Source organism: Bacillus rossius (assembly GCF_032445375.1).
Source record: "Bacillus rossius redtenbacheri isolate Brsri chromosome 9 unlocalized genomic scaffold, Brsri_v3 Brsri_v3_scf9_1, whole genome shotgun sequence".
Taxonomy (NCBI): domain Eukaryota; kingdom Metazoa; phylum Arthropoda; class Insecta; order Phasmatodea; family Bacillidae; genus Bacillus; species Bacillus rossius.
This window is the reverse complement of record NW_026962012.1, coordinates 10,881,639-10,901,974: the sequence shown is the minus strand read 5'-3', so window position 1 is coordinate 10,901,974 and position 20,336 is coordinate 10,881,639. Positions and strand designations below refer to the sequence as shown.

The following is a 20,336-nucleotide window of genomic DNA, read 5'->3' as shown; positions in this document are numbered from 1 at the left end:
TCGACCCCAAAAGCAGTGAAACGGGGTCACGTTAGTTGTTATAGTAATAAATCATATATCCAAGCAAATTAATATGAACAATAGTAGCGTACAAAATTATGATTTAATATCATGTTTTTAACCTTTGAAATATTTCCATATTTCACCGCAAAAAGGGTGAAAATGCCGTCAGTTTTTTATTATGAAATTCGGATATCTGAAGCTAATCAGCTTGGTTGTTAGTTATGTGGTATGATTTATAAACATGCAAATTCTACAAACACTTTTTTACAATTTGCTGGTGTTCTACTTTTTAAAAGGAATATATTTTTAATATAATTTTTACGAAAAAATTATTTTCTCATTAAATCAAAATTAATTTAAGATATTGGAATGGATAAATATACATACTTTCAGCTACCTTTTCTAAATCCACGTTTCTCCGAAATATCACCTCTTATTTTTAACAGAGATTAATATTATTTAACAATTAAAAATTAAATGTAATCCTTAAATGAGTATTGGAAAAATAAATTTAAACTCAATATAAATATAAGTTCATTTGATTATTTTTTTGTAATTCATATCTGCGGTAAAAAAAAACGCGTTTAGTTAGTTTTGATTGGTAAATGGATATTGGCATATTTACTTCATTCTGAAGTTTTACATTGGCATTCATTTTTGAATAAGAGGAGACAGGTAAACAATTTGGGGATTGTATTTGAGTAATACTAAGCAAACTAGGAATAAACTAATAAGTTGGATAGTAAATTTTATCTTTGAACACTTTATTTCTAATGAAGTTGCGATTGTATCAAATATCCTTAAATAACATAGCCTATCTTGTACTTATGACTGGACTTCCAAGTTAAAACTCTCTGGCACGCATTTTTAACATTTAATTACCTTTTAAAACCATTCCAATGCTTATTAATTAAGTGGATCTAAAACCTACTTCCACTATTTTCGTCTTGCAGTAGCGGTGCTCATAGTTGCATAGTGCTAGACACACTTCATTGCCAAAGGAAAGTTTTGATGAACTATCTTGCAGCGAAAATTATATTCTGTACAACTTAGGAATATGTTATTTCGAACACATACTGTTAGGTTAAGCTTTGTAGCGAGGCATTCTAGGGGGATTCCCTGCGCCGCTAATGAACAAAGACACTTTCTGTTAGCGACAGCTCGTCCTAAAGTTATCAGTCTCAAAGATAACATCTTGCAATCTTGAGTGAACACACGCAGTATAAATTGGCCCCTCTTGAGAATCAAGTCGCACACTCAAGATGATGAAGGTTGCTGTCGCTCTGTCGCTGCTTGTAGCGTGTGCCTGGGGTTTGTAGCCCATCCAATATTTAGCCCGTAACAAAGTATTTGCATAGTTATGCAATTTTAAAGCTTAACCATTACAATTATTTGTTTGGTGATCATTCATTACTTATTAAAATATATTTTAAAATGTGTCCTATAAATTTTTATTATTTCTGTTACTTAACCATTAAATGCAGGAAATTCGTGGTGCTATCATATAAAATCTTTTACACCAATTTTTGTTGTAGTTTTTCATCTAAATTAAAAAGTAACACAGTTCCTTCTCACATAAGTTTACAAATATTCACAGAGGCTGACTATTCTGTAGCAACCCTGCTGGTACGCGCGTCTACTTTAATTGGCAGTTATGTTTTATTTTTCACTTCGATTTGCCTGGGCATTCAGCGTTATTTGTAAGTTTAAACTGTCTAATTTTTTTAAAAATATTTAATACTAGTCGTAAAATAGGCAAAAATTGAATAGCTGCAATATGTGACCCATTAGACAATCCTTCTGTATACTCCACAGATTAGTATGTCATTCATATAGGAATATTAAGAATTTTACAGAATGTAAGTGTTTATTGAGAAATAAATGAGGTAATGTAAGCACTTATAAAGTTTGTTACAAATGGGGAAAGTAACTTTATACATAAGAATAGCTTTTTAAATAATGGCTTAGCCTTCGATTTCAACAAAGAAGCAGCTAAAACACGATATCACATGTGCTTGCACTTAGATGGAACAGGTGCCAGACAAGATAATCCTAAATAGAGTTTCATGCAGTTTCTTACATTAACGACTGTACGCATATATATTATATTCTAGAATGTTCAGATTATCTTGAATACACACTCCGCCATACTGACTTATCCTGTGTTGAGATATTTGCTTGTTGTTCCCAGGAAACCCAGCCCCGCGAGTGGTGGGCGGGGAGAATGCTGTTAAGGGTGAGTATCGTAAATTATTTTAACAAGTACTCACATAAAAAACTGTTATTTTCACAGTGAGTTGAACAATTTAAATGGTTTTATTTGTATAAACTTAGTAAATGTCCTAATACTGATAATCGCGGAATAATTAAGGATTCCGCTAACATACTATTTACATTTAATTCATAAAACAAATAGCTTAACCGCCATTCATGTGTTGAGCAAGCCAGAAAAGCCATTTAAATAAACCTAATTTTGAAGTAATTTTCAGGCATTCATCAGTGAGTTAGCATTTTTTTTTTTAGGTAGATTTCGAAGAAATACTACCCACTGTAGCCGTTACCATGGTGTGACTCCAGCAAAATTTTTATATAAGTAGTATGTAAATGACGGACCTGGGACAGGCGCCAGGCGGTGGTACTGTGGTGCAGACCGCCATCTTTGATTGTGACGTCACGGTGGCCAACTTGGATGACCTTTGACATTGACCTTCAAAATATGCCAAAATTTGCCCAAAATTCGCTAAAATCCGCCAAAATTTCAGTTTTTTTAGAAACAAATTCCACCAAAAATTCTCATAAAATTTAATAATTCAACAATTAGGATTTCGAAAACCTCAAAATACTTTTTGCCTTAGAAAAAAGACAAATTCTTAAATGAGGCTTAAGCATCAATGTCTACAGCCTCCGATAAGCCTCTGACGTCATCTAGGATTACAACGTCACCGTTGAAATTTCCGTTACGGTCGCCATCTTGAAAATCAGTAATTTTTCAGTTAGAAAAACGGGAAAAATTTTAAAATTCCTAAAATAAATTAATTGATCGAATTCAATAAAAAAAATAATTAAAATATTTTAACATTTATATAAAAAGCCTACACTTATGCCATGGAGCTCGGAGTCCTTGGTTCGAACCTGGCGAAGGCAAAAAAAAATGGCAACCGAGTCTTCATTCACAGAAGCTGCCAGAAGACTGACCTAACACCACTTATGTCAATGTATATATATAGTCAGTTAGTATGACATCATGTCCAATATCTTGAAAATACATAATGTTAATGTTAGAAATTCAGGAAAAAAATTAAATTTATAAAAAAAATAATAAAAAAATAAATATAATATTACTTAAAAATCACTGTTGCACATATTGTTACACCCACCATCTTAATTCTAGAAATTTTGCATGTTTCGTAATGCCCGCCATCTTGGATGACTATGACATCATTGTTACACTTTACATTAAGTCCACTATATTGGACTCTTGAATGTTGCACTTTTCGTTACAATAACATCTTGAATAACTGTAATTTTATGCTAAAAAATCGGGAAAAATTTCAAAAATTATAAAACAATAATTAACTAAAATTTTATGAAATAATTTTTTTAAAATTAACTTATGCTTTGAAGTCCTCGGTTCGAACCCAGTAAGAGCAAAAATAAAAAATTGTTGACAGCTCCTTCCTCCACAATAGCCGCCGACAGACTGACCTCCCACCATTAATGCCAAGATATATCATCAGCTAGTATGATGTCACGTCCGCCATCTTGTTTTCTTCTGCTGGAGACCAACATATTTATTTTTTTGACTACTAGAGAACGCCGCCATCACGTTAGTTTAAATGTTACCCGCTAGAGTGCAGCAATAATTTATTATTACTGTGGCACCCGCCATCTTGACATTTGGACACCATCTTGGAATTGTGTAAATATTTAGCTAGAAATTCGGGAAAATTTCCAAAATTCATTAAATAAATTTGCAATCAATTTTACTGATCGATCCGTTCAGTTCCTGTTCTTGGTTCGATATTTGATCGTTGCAGTTTCAATAAATAAAGTGGTAAGTCGGTCAGCTAGTCCCAGGGAATAAGGAGCGGGGGTGGTGCAGGACAGAACCCGTACATCGTGTCGCTGCGGCGCCAGCTGCTGTTCAGCAACAACCACTTCTGCGGCGGCAGCATCATCAGCGGCGGCTGGGTGCTGACGGCGGCGCACTGCCTCGTCGCCAACAACATCAACGCCGTGGCGGGCGACTACAACCTGCGGGTCAACGAGGGCACGGAGCAGAGCGTGCGCGTGTCCAAGTCCATCCGCCACGCGCAGTACGTCGACAATGGGTCAGTACCGCAGCTGCGTACATCTGTGCCAGAGCTTTTATGTACTTTCTGCAGGTAGAGCTTAATACGGATGCAGTGGCGTAGCAGGCGGGTGGCAGGGATGGCCCCCGCCAGGGGCGCCGGATCAGGGGGGGGGGGGGGGGCCGCTGCCGCGACGGTTTCGCTGTTAATGAACGCTACCCCCTCTGTTTTAATTCAAGAGGGGGCGCCATTTTTAAGTCTCGCCAGGGGCGCCAGTCACCTTAGCTACGCCATTGTACGGATGCTATGTAAGGCGATTCTAGCCTTCATTTTCCTCCCAAGTGAGGCGTGTGCCCCGCCTCACGTAAGGTATCGCAGTCGGAATCCAAGAACAAGCCATTGTAAGTTGTTTGAAAACTCCCTGTAGGGCATAACGTTGGCGAATTATTCTCATATAATTCTCCGCTAATGTTTGTTTTACTCTGCTTGTTTGCGTGGGTGTAGACAGCGCGTTTAATTGGTCGACTTTTTTTGTGAGATTACAGCTGGTCTACACCCAATATTTAAGTTGAGGCCCAACCTTTGGGGGGGTTTAAAGCCTCACAAGGTAAAAAATTTAACCATTACCTATATCAAAACCAGCCAAAATATTTTAATTTTTTTTTTAAGTATTTCATAGTGGTTCGAGGGGAATAATTATAACCATACTATGGTTTGCATATTTACAAAGATTGTTTTAATGTAGCTAAAAATGTAAGGCTAATTTGTTAATGATGTATAATAATGGTGTGAAACATTTGAGGATGATATAAAACATATTTATTTAATTGTTTCATTAGGTTAATTGTGTTTTTATTTTTAAAAAATTATTTTAATTAAAATCGTGTGTATATTTAAAGGATTTAATCTTATGTAAATAACTATTTCAAGATTTATATTTCCAAAAACATTTTTCAGTAAATTTGTTACCTGATAGCATTCTAAAACACTATCTATTAAAAGCACAAGAGTGTTTTTTGAATTAGACCTTATTTTAAAGAGATACAGGTTTGTTTTTGAAGTGAACCTTCTTTGCTGAGGGGGCTACAATTTTCGAGCGTTACGGAAATTCCGACAGCACGAGGGGAATAGTTAGGTATGTGGTGGGGGAATCGTGAGAGGAGGAGAGAGTGTCAGTGGTGTCGCCACTCCAACGCATGCGCTAGCGATCGAATGGAATAGGTACGTAGCGTGGCATGCTATATGCTAGTTTCAACGGTCGGGAGGGGAGACGGCAGGGGAGAGGTAGAAATGACGAAGCAGTGATGCTACGAAATTCTCGTAACGCTTCTTGTGTTTGTCTGCTCCTCAATTTTAATAACGGCTAACGATTTACGATTTCTTTTATTTCATTGAAAGTATTTATTCGCGTGGAAAAGAGCTGTTGATTATTGCAGTTAACTTTATAAGTGTCATTCATTTTTATGTGAATAGTGTGATTCAAAATGTAAATAATCTATCTGTACCTAATAATCAAGAAGTTTCATATTCTCTCGCGCGAGGACTCCGCGCACACACTTCGGTTCTGTGCTTTTATTTAACTGTTTAGAATGATATCTGACTTGTCAGCAAGATCTAACAAATAAGTATAGGCCACAATTCAGGCCGACGCGACGGGGACAACCCTAGGCGGACACCAGTGGCGGATCCAGGATTTTGATTTGGGAGGGGCTTGACCCAGCTGAGGCTAGGCTTTATCAAGGCAAACACTTAACCAATAGTGGATCCAGATGCTTTTGGAGGGGGCTTGAGCAACACCTACTAGACTTCAGGCCTGCGCGCACCCGTGTGACGTCATCAACAGTAGGCCATCCTTCCCCCGCCGAGGCCACCTTCAGACGGCAGTGCTGGCCGTTACAAGAGCTCGGCAAAGTTACACAGAAGGATTTTAGGTTTTTGTATCAAGTGTTTGCTTTTTGCAGAGTAAGAAATTAACAAAATGTTTCATCTAGAAAGTCTCACAGTTCCTATGAAAACAGTTACAGCATGAAACACCGTACAAGAAGTTTATTTTCTTTTAACACATATAACTTATTTTTGAAATGCGTTTTTGTGTTAATAACTTCAATTTAAACAAGGTATAAAGAATTTATTTACACAAAGAGTTTTCTTTTATGAAAGTAAATTTTAAGAAATTAAAATAACAGTATTGCTCATACCTATACAACATAAATACAAGTTAGAATTTTTACGTACCTATATATTCGTAAATCTAAGTATCAACACATAAATAATTACATTTATTGGCACTATGAATAAAAAGATTTTTAATTACAGTTCTTTGATGATTTAGTAATTTAATAAAAACAATGCTATTTTTAAAAATCAATGACTCCATTTAATACACATTTAAACTAGTGGAACGTTCAAATAAATTAACAAAAAAAAATATTGCATGCCACGAAGTTAAAAAATCTTACATTGTAATAATTTATTTTTGTTTGGTAACGATCTGAAAACATATTCTTCGAACTGTTTAAGGTAATCCGCAATTATTCTGACAATCTTATCCAAGTAGGACATATCAAAGTAGCTAGGAATGTCCAGAAAAAAGTTATTATTAACATTAAAGTGATCTGCATTCTAATTCACCATTGAAAATGATAATTTATTCTTCTCAAGTATTTATTTAAATTTTTTAAAGTAATTTCAATATTACATTTTGCCACTTTTTGCACCATAATTTACATCAAAATTACATGATATACACAACAAAAGCCATCTTTTAAAATGAAATCAGATTATTTTTTGACCACAATGCTTTAATTATATGGTAGATAAGGTAAGACATTATGTCTTTTAAAATACGTAACTTTAAACTTTGACAGTTGCAACATAATCACCTGACAGTGCTAATGTGGCAAAACAAAAATGGTTGTTAGCGACAAAAAAAAATACTTTGCGAAATACGTAGAAGGGTGTGAAAATACTGTCAATAGATACAACAATGCAATTGCAATTAAAATATCTTTATGGGATTACGCCATTGCTGGTTTGGCGTATGTCCATAAAAATGTTTTTAATCCATCTTCCCCCATTGCAAGAATAATTCAAAGAACGAATGCAATTGCAAACTTACAAAAATACGTTACTTTGGGTCCTTAAAATGTAATAAAATAATAAAGATATTAAATCTTGAGTTCAAATCCCTGTAACATCTAAGTATGATTTTAATAGCTTCCATTGAACTAGTAGAAAACAAAATGTAGACACTAATATATTAACTGTATGGCAAGTGCGTTTATTATATTAACAATATCAATGATGATTTGACATGAAAGTCCAACTAGTGTCATGGTTATTTTTCATGTATTCATAACACAAGGAAAACATTATGCAAACACAATTTCTAAATTATCGTATCTCCTGACCAAATTTAAGCCAGTGTATGTACCTGTGCCCAATTAAATTAATTTTGTTAAAATAATTTGGATGACATTTCATATTTTAAAAAATTTTCTAGTTGGGATTATTTTATACTTTCTAAATAGTTTTAATAAACAAAATAATATTTTATAAGTTTTAAATGAGGTAAACAATAACGCACAAAATGTGTACGTCTTCAAGAAGGTATAGGTTAGTGAAAAAAATATTGTATCTTTAATTGTTGTTGACAAACACAGCAACTTAATTCCGCATTAAATGTCTCAGTTCGCAAATATTATGGAACTAACCGTAGGCTAACATATATTTTTTCTACAAAAAAAACTTAAATTGATATTTCCCCAAATGACAGTAAACACATTTCTAACTTATATTTCTGTATTCTGATGATTATCTAAATTGAATTATTGATAACAACGTTCTTTCAATGTTTTTGAATTAAAATATTTCATACTATTGCAAATATATGTCTCAACTTTTTTTTTAACTCGTATGAAAATGTAATTTTAGTCATCAAATTTTAACAATGAACAGTTTATATGATGTTATGCATTTCATAGCAAAAAAAAATGATTAAAATATCAATTTAGTTTTAAACACAAAAGCATCCAGTTGGAGAAGCAGAGAGTTGAATAAATTAATTTTACTTTCAATAAATTTTATCTAAATGTACGTATTAATAAATGCAGACTGATTACATCTGGATTAACGGCAGTGCCTTTTCGCCATTGAAAAAAAATTCTTAGTATCATGTAGGTAGTGTAATAGTACTTGTAATTTTTAACATTATTATTATTATTATTATTATTATTATTAGTGCCTAACCTTAAAATTTAGCAGCAAATATTTTTAGCGCAATGTCAAATTTTGTATTACAGGTTTACCAGGCAATATCAACATTTTAAAACTTAAAAACATATGTGAGCTTAAACAATTCAAAAACGAATATTTACGTTTCGGAATGCTTGTTTATGTGAATGATCCACCTTGTGTTTCTATAATATACTCGAATGTTAACGCATGATTACAGTGTATAGTAAAACTATAAATGAGAGGTACTGAAACAAACATTGGAATATTCCGCATTATACTTATATGTAGTTAGAGCTAATATTGAAAAAAAGGGAAGGGGGGAAATTGAATTCTGCTATATATCTTATTTTGCGCGGGCTTAAAAGTTTAAAGAACTACGTATCTACAGAATAATCAGTTATCTTTTAAAATAAAAATGGACGTTAACATAAAAGTAGTGCTTCTTTCGAAAATAAAGATAAATTCTTACTCATGACCGTAGACTTGCTTCTAAATTTTCCCTTGGAATAGCTAAAAGCCATTTCATGTTAGTGTCTTCATCTTGAGGAAATTTAAAAACGCGCACTGTTGGCCCGTTGGTATAATTTTCTCTGCAATTCGGAACACAGCACTTGTACATTTTAAAATATAATGTCATTTCAACGTGTACGTGAAACCACCAACACTATACGCAAACTGCCGACTGCTCAGAAATCACAACACGATAACGCGTCAAGGCAGGTACAAGATGACTGACTGCCTCGCTCGTTCAGGTAGCAGGGCAAGGGTCGGCCTACTGTGCGTGACGTCACGCCTTCAACATTCCCCAGCGCTCAGGCCTTGTATTCTAGTAGGTGTTGGCTCAGGCCTTGTATTCTAGTAGGTGTTGGCTTGAGCCCCTTAGCCCCCCCTCTTGATCCGCTACTGGCGGACACGGATGTTGGAACAGCCTGCAGCCAGTTGCCTTGCCCGGGGAACACAGCTGTCTGCTGTCCAGGGAGTGGACAGGATGGAATGAAATGGGGCACGGAGCAGAGATGGAAAGCAAGTCAAAAAGAAACGGGACCACCTCGATAAAACCCACTGACTCGTGGCAACATCCGCTGTTTCCAGCTTGCGACCGGTTTTTAAATTGGGCCCTGTCGGCGGAAGGGGAATGAATAATCTTAGCACTAATCTACTGCAGTTCCGGCGGCATAAAGCTCTGATGTAAAATAAATTCATGTTAGATATTGTTCAATAGTGTATCGTTACTGACATCATACATATGTATACCAAATATAATATCCTTTATCGAAAGTGTTAAAAATAATATATCTGCTAATATATTGTATAAATTTTCTCGTTGATGCATGTGTACAAGAACAGTTGGTTGTAAAAAATGATTAATTTATTGAATATTTATTGAAGCAAAAAACCTTATTAATTTGTACTGATATAAGTTGACGATAAACAGTATTAATGTATGAATAACTGAATCGCACAGCATCTAAGAAAATATTTCCAAGTGTGAATGTTGACTGTACTGCTGCAGGAGTGTGGGACCGTTTGACATCGCGCTGCTGAAGCTGGCTTCTTCTTTTACATTCAACCAGTATGTGCAACCGATCAACCTGCCAGCTGCTGGGAAAATACACACAGGTGGGTTTAATGTCTATGTTACTATGTCATTCCTGTCCTCATTATTTTCCACACCTCTTTGCCTTTTTCTTTTAAGTGACGCCTCGGTTTGTGGAGATGCCAAATTAAATATTTATATCAAACATGTTGAATTTTTTAATGAAAATAATTTTTATCTCACCAAAGCTGAAGTACGCGGTGTTGCCCGGGATGAACACAAGTAGAGAATATTTTTATTTTTAGTTTTGTTCCAAATCGGATGTAAATAGTAATTGTCCTCGTGAACGTCAAGTGTGCAAAATTTTGTCAAATTATGATTCAAGGCGGGGGAAAGGGGAGGGGGAGGGGGAGGGGGAGTGGGAGTGGAGAAGAAACGAGAAGAAAGCAGTGTTTCAAAATCTCATGTATTCAATTAACTTGTTTGTTTAAATAATATTTAGATAGTAGTGTTGTCCATATTTTTAACATCAAATGTGCAACATTTCATTAAGGTATTAAGAATTTCCCGTAAAAGATGATGGTAAGGGGGATAGGTAGTTTTTTAAATATAATTTATTTAATTAACTTTTTAATGAAAATAAGATGTATACCATAAATTTTATTCTGTTTGAACGTCAATTGTGCAAGATGTTATCAAGTTGTACCAGTAGTCCAGTACTATACTTTAAATGGTGGGAAAGGTAGACGGGAGTGGTCTACAAAATCTCATGTAGATAATTTGATGGGGTAAACTTTTAATTAAATGTACACAGTTAATTTTTTCTTAACTTTTACGTCGAGTTTGTTAAATTTCATAGCGAAGTACCATAATAATGCTTTATAACCAATAGAGAGAATTAGGGGTGGTTTTTCGAAATCTCATACAAACAGGAGGAATAATAATGGTGTTTAATCAGACATAGACAGTTATCTTCCTCTTTATTTTGATGCCAAGTGTGCAAAATTTCATAAATAAATACCATTATCCTGTTTTAAGTGGTAGGAAAGAGTAACGGGGTGGTTTCTGAAACCTCATGTGGGCAGGATTTGGGTGAAGGGGGGGGGGGGGTAGTTTTTAAATCAGATAAAGCAGTAAATTTTCTCTTATTTTTTAACATTAATTTTTCTTAACTTCATTTACATGTACCAATATTATGCTTTAATAGATGCAACAGGGGGATGGGATTTTTTCTAAATATCATGTAGAAAGTAACCTTACACATATTTTTCTAAATTAGATTTTGAACGTTATTTTCTTATTTTGAATGTTATGTGAACAAATTCAATAAGAAGTACCAAAGGTAGGAAAGGGAGATAGGGTGGTTTTTTGACATCCCCGATATTTTATAAATCAGTTGAAGACAGTAATTTCCCCTTAATTTAAACGCGAAGTGTGCTTAATTTCATCAAAAATTATAAAAACTCGGTTTTAGGGGGTGTAAAAGGGTGATGGGGTGATTTTTTCTATTTATTGTAAACAGTTACCCATCTCCTTTTTAGAAATCAGTTATAGACAGTTATTATCCCCTTATTTTTAATTCAAATAATCAAAATTTCATCTAGTATTGTCAAAGATCTGTTTGAAGGGGTGGGAATGGGGGATGAGAGTGTTTTTTTTAGAAATCTTATCTCATCAATGATCTTCCTCGTGTTATCGAAGGTCACGTGTGAGAAGTTTCATGGAAATCGGATTAATGGTTTAGGAACGAATACGGGAGAAACAAACAAATATTAATTTTAATATAATTAAATTCATATTTGTAAATTGGTCATCAATATGGCAATATTTCAAATATATCATGTTGGTACTTCACTGTCGGATATTCTCTTTAAAGAATTAAAAAGTCATACAAAAGTTAACACAGAAGTGAAGAACATCATTTCCATTCTAACCCTGCTAGTTTTTAAGTGTTGTGCCCACAAAGTAGCCTTTATTACATTTTGCAATCATTGAATTATATAAAATAATTTTAAATCGTTCACTTAACAAAACACATGAAAACAACCTGGAATGAATTTTTTTTGGGAATATCACCAACTTGCCAAAAAAACTTTTTTTGAAGTACACATTTTGCAATCATTGAATTAATTAAAATAATTTTAAATCGTTCACTTAACAAAACACATGAAATCAATCTGGAATGAATTTTTTTTTTTTTGGGAACATCAAAACTTGCCAAAAAAACTTTTTTTGAAGTAGCATAAGATATAAGCAATTCATATTCGTAACACTTAATTATTTTTTTTACATATAAAAAATTAATTGGAATTTCAATACATTACTTAGGAGGCACAGATAAGATCAAAACATATCGAATAATGTTCGCAGGCTCTCACGGCCATTGTCTGAAGTAAATAGGCTTTCTGCCTACAGTAGGTAACTGCTCCCTGATGATGGCGACTGCAATGTCGACCGAAACGTCGGTGAATTATTCGCCAAGGACACGGCTACAACCCAGAAGCCTAGCTACTTCACATAGCGAATAATTTGATAGTTGTTCTGTATTCAAATGATGTCCGCACTAGGCACCGTGGTGTGGTGCAGGCGGCGCCTAGGGGGATGGGATGAGGTGTTTACGAGCACGGAGTCCTGCCCTGTCTACGACAAGGTAGCCGGTCTGGCGGCTGAGGGAGCTGTGGTGTGGTGCAGGCGGCGCCTAGGGGGATGTGATGAGGTGTTAACGAGCACGGAGTCCTGCCCTGGCTGCGACAAGGTAGCCGGTCTGGCGGCTGAGGGAGCTGTGGTGTGGTGCAGGCGGCGCCTAGGGGGATGGGGTGAGGTGTTTACGAGCACGGAGTCCTGCCCTGTCTACGACAAGGTAGCCGGTCTGGCGGCTGAGGGAGCTGTGGTGTGGTGCAGGCGGCGCCTAGGGGGATGGGGTGAGGTGTTTACGAGCACGGAGTCCTGCCCTGGCTGCGACAAGGTAGCCGGTCCGGTGGCTGAGGGAGCTGTGGTGTGGTGCAGGTGGCGCCTAGGGGGATGGGGTGAGGTGTTTACGAGCACGGAGTCCTGCCCTGCCTGCGACAAGGTAGCCGGTCCGGTGGCTGAGGGAGCTGTGGTGTGGTGCAGGTGGCGCCTAGGGGGATGGGGTGAGGTGTTTACGAGCACGGAGTCCTGCCCTGGCTGCGACAAGGTAGCCGGTCTGGCGGCTGAGGGAGCTGTGGTGTGGTGCAGGCGGCGCCTAGGGGGATGGGGTGAGGTGTTTACGAGCACGGAGTCCTGCCCTGGCTGCGACAAGGTAGCCGGTCTGGCGGCTGAGGGAGCTGTGGTGTGGTGCAGGCGGCGCCTAGGGGGATGGGGTGAGGTGTTTACGAGCACGGAGTCCTGCCCTGGCTGCGACAAGGTAGCCGGTCTGGCGGCTGAGGGAGCTGTGGTGTGGTGCAGGCGGCGCCTAGGGGGATGGGGTGAGGTGTTTACGAGCACGGAGTCCTGCCCTGGCTGCGACAAGGTAGCCGGTCTGGCGGCTGAGGGAGCTGTGGTGTGGTGCAGGCGGCGCCTAGGGGGATGGGATGAGGTGTTTACGAGCACGGAGTCCTGCCCTGGCTGCGACAAGGTAGCCGGTCTGGCGGCTGAGGGAGCTGTGGTGTGGTGCAGGCGGCGCCTAGGGGGATGGGATGAGGTGTTTACGAGCACGGAGTCCTGCCCTGGCTGCGACAAGGTAGCCGGTCTGGCGGCTGAGGGAGCTGTGGTGTGGTGCAGGCGGCGCCTAGGGGGATGGGGTGAGGTGTTTACGAGCACGGAGTCCTGCCCTGCCTGCGACAAGGTAGCCGGTCTGGCGGCTGAGGGAGCTGTGGTGTGGTGCAGGCGGCGCCTAGGGGGATGGGGTGAGGTGTTAACGAGCATGGAGTCCTGCCCTGGCTGCGACAAGGTAGCCGGTCTGGCGGCTGAGGGAGCTGTGGTGTGGTGCAGGCGGCGCCTAGGGGGATGGGATGAGGTGTTTACGAGCACGGAGTCCTGCCCTGGCTGCGACAAGGTAGCCGGTCTGGCGGCTGAGGGAGCTGTGGTGTGGTGCAGGCGGCGCCTAAGGGGATGGGGTGAGGTGTTTACGAGCACGGAGTCCTGCCCTGGCTGCGACAAGGTAGCCGGTCTTGCGGCTGAGGGAGCTGTGGTGTGGTGCAGGCGGCGCCTAGGGGGATGGGATGAGGTGTTTACGAGCACGGAGTCCTGCCCTGGCTGCGACAAGGTAGCCGGTCTGGCGGCTGAGGGAGCTGTGGTGTGGTGCAGGCGGCGCCTAGGGGGATGGGGTGAGGTGTTTACGAGCACGGAGTCCTGCCCTGGCTGCGACAAGGTAGCCGGTCTGGCGGCTGAGGGAGCTGTGGTGTGGTGCAGGCGGCGCCTAGGGGGATGGGATGAGGTGTTTACGAGCACGGAGTCCTGCCCTGGCTGCGACAAGGTAGCCGGTCTGGCGGCTGAGGGAGCTGTGGTGTGGTGCAGGCGGCGCCTAGGGGGATGGGGTGAGGTGTTTACGAGCACGGAGTCCTGCCCTGGCTGCGACAAGGTAGCCGGTCTGGCGGCTGAGGGAGCTGTGGTGTGGTGCAGGCGGCGCCTAGGGGGATGGGGTGAGGTGTTTACGAGCACGGAGTCCTGCCCTGCCTGCGACAAGGTAGCCGGTCTGGCGGCTGAGGGAGCTGTGGTGTGGTGCAGGCGGCGCCTAGGGGGATGGGATGAGGTGTTTACGAGCACGGAGTCCTGCCCTGGCTGCGACAAGGTAGCAGGTCTGGCGGCTGAGGGAGCTGTGGTGTGGTGCAGGCGGCGCCTAGGGGGATGGGGTGAGGTGTTTACGAGCACGGAGTCCTGCCCTGCCTGCGACAAGGTAGCCGGTCTGGCGGCTGAGGGAGCTGTGGTGTGGTGCAGGCGGCGCCTAGGGGGATGGGGTGAGGTGTTTAAGAGCACGGAGTCCTGCCCTGGCTGCGACAAGGTAGCCGGTCTGGCGGCTGAGGGAGCTGTGGTGTGGTGCAGGCGGCGCCTAGGGGGATGGGATGAGGTGTTTACGAGCACGGAGTCCTGCCCTGGCTGCGACAAGGTAGCCGGTCTGGCGGCTGAGGGAGCTGTGGTGTGGTGCAGGCGGCGCCTAGGGGGATGTGATGAGGTGTTAACGAGCACGGAGTCCTGCCCTGGCTGCGACAAGGTAGCCGGTCTGGCGGCTGAGGGAGCTGTGGTGTGGTGCAGGCGGCGCATAGGGGGATGGGGTGAGGTGTTTACGAGCACGGAGTCCTGCCCTGGCTGCGACAAGGTAGCCGGTCCGGTGGCTGAGGGAGCTGTGGTGTGGTGCAGGTGGCGCCTAGGGGGATGGGGTGAGGTGTTTACGAGCACAGAGTCCTGCCCTGGCTACGACAAGGTAGCCGGTCTGGCGGCTGAGGGAGCTGTGGTGTGGTGCAGGCGGCGCATAGGGGGATGGGGTGAGGTGTTTACGAGCACGGAGTCCTGCCCTGGCTACGACAAGGTAGCCGGTCTGGCGGCTGAGGGAGCTGTGGTGTGCTGCAGGCGGCGCCTAGGGGGATGGGATGAGGTGTTTACGAGCACGGAGTCCTGCCCTGGTTGCGACAAGGTAGCCGGTCCGGCGGCTGAGGGAGCTGTGGTGTGGTGCAGGCGGCGCCTAGGGGGATGGGATGAGGTGTTTACGAGCACGGAGTCCTGCCCTGGCTACGACAAGGTAGCCGGTCTGGCGGCTGAGGGAGCTGTGGTGTGGTGCAGGCGGCGCCTAGGGGGATGGGATGAGGTGTTTACTAGCACGGAGTCCTGCCCTGGCTGCGACAAGGTAGCCGGTCCGGCGGCTTAGGGAGCTGTGGTGTGGTGCAGGCGGCGCCTAGGGGGATGGGATGAGGTGTTTACGAGCACGGAGTCCTGCCCTGGCTCCGACAAGGTAGCCGGTCTGGCGGCTGAGGGAGCTGTGGTGTGGTGCAGGCGGCGCCTAGGGGGATGGGACGAGGTGTTAACGAGCACGGAGTCCTGCCCTGGCTCCGACAAGGTAGCCGGTCTGGCGGCTGAGGGAGCTGTGGTGTGGTGCAGGCGGCGCCTAGGGGGATGGGATGAGGTGTTAACGAGCACGGAGTCCTGCCCTGGCTGCGACAAGGTAGCCGGTCTGGCGGCTGAGGGAGCTGTGGTGTGGTGCAGGCGGCGCCTAGAGGGATGTGATGAGGTGTTCACGAGCACGGAGTCCTCCCCTGCCTGCGACAAGGTAGCCGGTTGGCGGCTGAGGGAGCTGTGGTGTGGTGCAGGCGGCGCCTAGGGGGATGGGGTGAGGTGTTCACGAGCACAGAGTCCTGCACTGGCTATGACAAGGTAGCCATTCTGGCGGCTGAGGTAGCTGTGGTGTGGTGCAGGCGGCGCCTAGGGGGAAGTGATGAGGTGTTCAGGAGCACGGAGTCCTGCCCTGTCTACGACAAGGTAGCCGGTCTGGCGGCTGAGGGAGCTGTGGTGTGGTGCAGGCGGCGCCTAGGGGGTTGGGATGAGGTGTTCACGAGCACAGAGTCCTGCACTGGCTATGACAAGGTAGCCATTCTGGCGGCTGAGGTAGCTGTGGTGTGGTGCAGGCGGCGCCTAGGGGGAAGTGATGAGGTGTTCAGGAGCACGGAGTCCTGCCCTGTCTACGACAAGGTAGCCGGTCTGGCGGCTGAGGGAGCTGTGGTGTGGTGCAGGCGGCGCCTAGGGGGTTGGGATGAGGTGTTCACGAGCACAGAGTCCTGCACTGGCTATGACAAGGTAGCCATTCTGGCGGCTGAGGTAGCTGTGGTGTGGTGCAGGCGGCGCCTAGGGGGAAGTGATGAGGTGTTCAGGAGCACGGAGTCCTGCCCTGTCTACGACAAGGTAGCCGGTCTGGCGGCTGAGGGAGCTGTGGTGTGGTGCAGGCGGCACCTAGGGGGATGTGATGAGGTGTTCACGAGCACGGTATCCTGCCCTGGCTACGACAAGGTAGCCGGTCTGGCGGCTGAGGGAGCTGTCGTGTGGTGCAGGCGGTGCCTAGGGGGATGGGATGAGGTGTTCACGAGCACGGAGTCCTGCCCTGGCTACGACAAGGTAGCCGGTCCGGCGGCTGAGGGAGCTGTGGTGTGGTGCAGGCGGCGCCTAGGGGGATGGGATGAGGTGTTTGCGAGCACGGAGTCCTGCCCTGGCTCCGACAAGGTAGCCGGTCTGGCGGCTGAGGGAGCTGTGGTGTGGTGCAGGCGGCGCCTAGGGGTATGGGGTGAGGTGTTTGCGAGCACTGTGTCCTGCCCTGGCTACGACAAGGTAGCCGGTCCGGCGGCTGAGGGAGCTGTGGTGTGGTGCAGGCGAGACCGTGCTGGCCGGCTGGGGCAGCATCAGCCTGACGATGGTGCCCAGCAACCCGGCCATCCTGCAGTCGGCCACCCTGCCCGTGCTGCCCTACTCCAGCTGCTACAGCGCCGTCACCGGCATCAGCCAGGCGCAGGGCATCGCGAACCCGCTCGACCCCAGCAACGTGTGTTCGGGCCCGCTCTCCGGCGGCCTAGGCGCCTGCAACGTGAGTCCTACTCGCTCTTCCGTGTGCTAGTGACAGTACTGTGCAGTGACCTTCCTCGTGTTGTCGAAGGTCGCGTGTGCGAAGTTTCACAGCAATCTGATTAATGGTTTAGGAACCTCATACGGGAGAAACAAACAAATATTAATTTATATGTATAATTAAATTGATATTTGTAAATTATCATTAATATGGCAAAGTTTTAAATTAATCATGGTGACCATTTACTGTCGGATATTTTCTTTAAAGACTTAAAAAGTCATACATCAGTTAACACTCTAGTATAAACGACAGTAGTATGTAAAAGGTGCTCCGGAAACAGGCGCGGCGCGTGGATTGTGATTGTCGGTCCACCATCTTGGATGGTGACGTCATGGCGGCCATTTTGGATGGCCGTGACTTTGAACTTGATATTGACCTTTAACCTTCAAAATTAGCTAAAATTTTCCAAAATTTAACCAAAATTCCTAAAAAATCGCCAAAACTTCCATTTTTTGGAAAAACATTCCACCAAAAAATCTCAAAAAATTTGTTAATTCAAAAGTTAGGATTTCGAAAAACCTCAAAATACTTTTTGCCTTAGAAAGAAATTAAAATCCTAAAAGCAGCTTAAAAGTCCTACTAGCCACTTTAAGCCGCCGAGGTCATGACCTTGAAAATTAGGATACCATGGTCGCCATTTTGAATCATGACGTCACTTTTGCAAATTCCGTTACGGCCGCCATCTTGAAAATCCGTAATTTTTATGTTAGAAATACGGGAAAAATTTAAAATTTTTAAAAAATTAAATAATGTATTAAATAATGAAAATTTAATAAAAAATTATTTTAAAAAATTAAATATACACTTACACCATGGGGCTCGGAGTCCTCGGTACGAACCCGGTGAGGGCAAAAAATAAATAAAAATGGTGACCAAACCTTCCTCCACTGAAGCCACTGGCAGACTGACTCCTCCCACCACTTATGTCAAAGTATATATATCGTCACCTAGTATGACGTCATGTCCGCCATCTTGAAAACCCGTAATTTTTATGTTAGAAAATCGGGAAATTTTTTAAAAAATCATTAGAAAATTAATCAATCGAATTAAATAATAAAAATTTAATAAAATATTACTTAAAAACAACTGTTGCACTTATCATTATGGTCACCATTTTGGATTATATAAATGTTGCATATTTCGTTACGCCTCGTCATCTTGGTTGAGTACGTTGTCATCATTACACTTTACGTTACGACCGCCATATTGGATCCTATTAATGTTGCTTGTTTCGTTACGGCCACCATCTTGAAAATCCGTAATTTCAATGCTAGAAATTCCGAAAAAATTCCAAAAAATATTCTAAAAATTTCCTACTTCAAATGTTTAGTTATTTAAACGATTTCTGTCCTTGGTTCGATTTCAGGCGAGAGTAAACCAGTAATTTATTAATATATTAAAAAAATTCTCAATAAAAAGTAATAAAAACGTTTTACACCACACCCGACATTTTGAATTATGTCACCACTGTATAAATTAGGGATCGTCCATTAATCACGTGAGGATCAAAAAGGGGGGGGGGGGTGTCGGGAAAAATCACGAAATATCACAATGGGGGAGGGGGGTGTAAAGAGATATCACGTGTATTTATTTTTTTGCGCAATTTCTACTAAACCGAAAAGCGACGCGTGACCTTGACTCGCCGTAGCCGGGCAACAATATCCCCACCCGCCGCAACATGAACCACCCAGCTCGGCTTGCCAGTCGCCAGTAAGACTGTGATTTTGGCGCCGAATACATGCGTAAATCACATATAGGCATTTCCTTTATTATTTTTATGCTAGTGAGAATAAACCTGCAACCTTAATGTGTGTCTGGACATTTTTATCACTGTGCTTAATTTTCCAGAATTAAATTAGATTATACCTATATTTAAAGATAATATTCTGAATTTTTGAAAAATATTTTGTACCAAAAAATACACGTGATTTATTGAGGGGGGGAGGGGGTAGTCTGAAACCTCACCACAAATCACTAGGGGGGAGGGGGGGTTGAAAATTTGCTAAAAAAACATCACATGATTAATGGACGAGCCCTTATCGTTATGGACGCGCATCTCTTGGATGAGTACGCACGCCTCTTGGACGAGCACGCACACCTCCGGGATGATCGTGCACACTCGTGTGCGCAGGGCGACTCCGGCGGCCCGCTCGCGCAGAAGAACGCCGGCGCCTGGGAGCTGGTGGGCGTGGTGTCCTGGGGGCTGGTGCCGTGCGGCAGCGCCGGGGCGCCCTCCGTCTACGTGCGGGCGTCCGCCTTCATCGACTGGATCGCCGCCAACACAGCCTAGGCGTCGCCCCGACCTCTGCTGTGATGACTCGCGTGTTTCATTAAAAACATGAATCTGAATCCACTGTTTTATTGGCTCTGATCCAGGGAAGGGCTACGTTACAGTTCTGTCAGTTATGGTTACACTTGAATTAACTTTTATTTAGATGCTTGGGGTTAACAGGCATCAGGATAGTTATTCCTCATTTACATCGCACGCTGTTGCAATGAGAGGGTTAAAAAAACACAAAAAAAACATTATGGTCATTTAATTATGGCGGAACACCAACAGAAACATTGTGGGTTTCTTTTTTTCCTTCAAAGGGAAAACTATATTGTCCTGGGTTGGACGAAGTTTGATATCGATACAAGCATCTCATTTGTTTCCATAACTAACACACAGTGACTTCTTGGATAAGTGAGATATGTTTGAAGTAAA

At 42.8% G+C, this 20,336-nt stretch overlaps 1 protein-coding gene across 1 annotated transcript; it reads left to right on the top strand.

Moving 5' to 3' along the window:
* Positions 1 to 1,229: 1,229 nt before the first annotated feature.
* LOC134542618 (trypsin-1-like) lies at positions 1,230 to 19,978 on the top strand. The gene is made up of 6 exons (XM_063387018.1): positions 1,230 to 1,314; positions 2,195 to 2,239; positions 4,106 to 4,334; positions 10,045 to 10,151; positions 17,379 to 17,590; positions 19,761 to 19,978. The coding sequence occupies exons 1-6, from the start codon at positions 1,266 to 1,268 to the stop codon at positions 19,917 to 19,919; spliced, it is 801 nt and encodes a 266-aa protein (XP_063243088.1). The 5' UTR covers positions 1,230 to 1,265; the 3' UTR covers positions 19,920 to 19,978.
* The last annotated feature ends 358 nt before the right edge of the window (positions 19,979 to 20,336 follow it).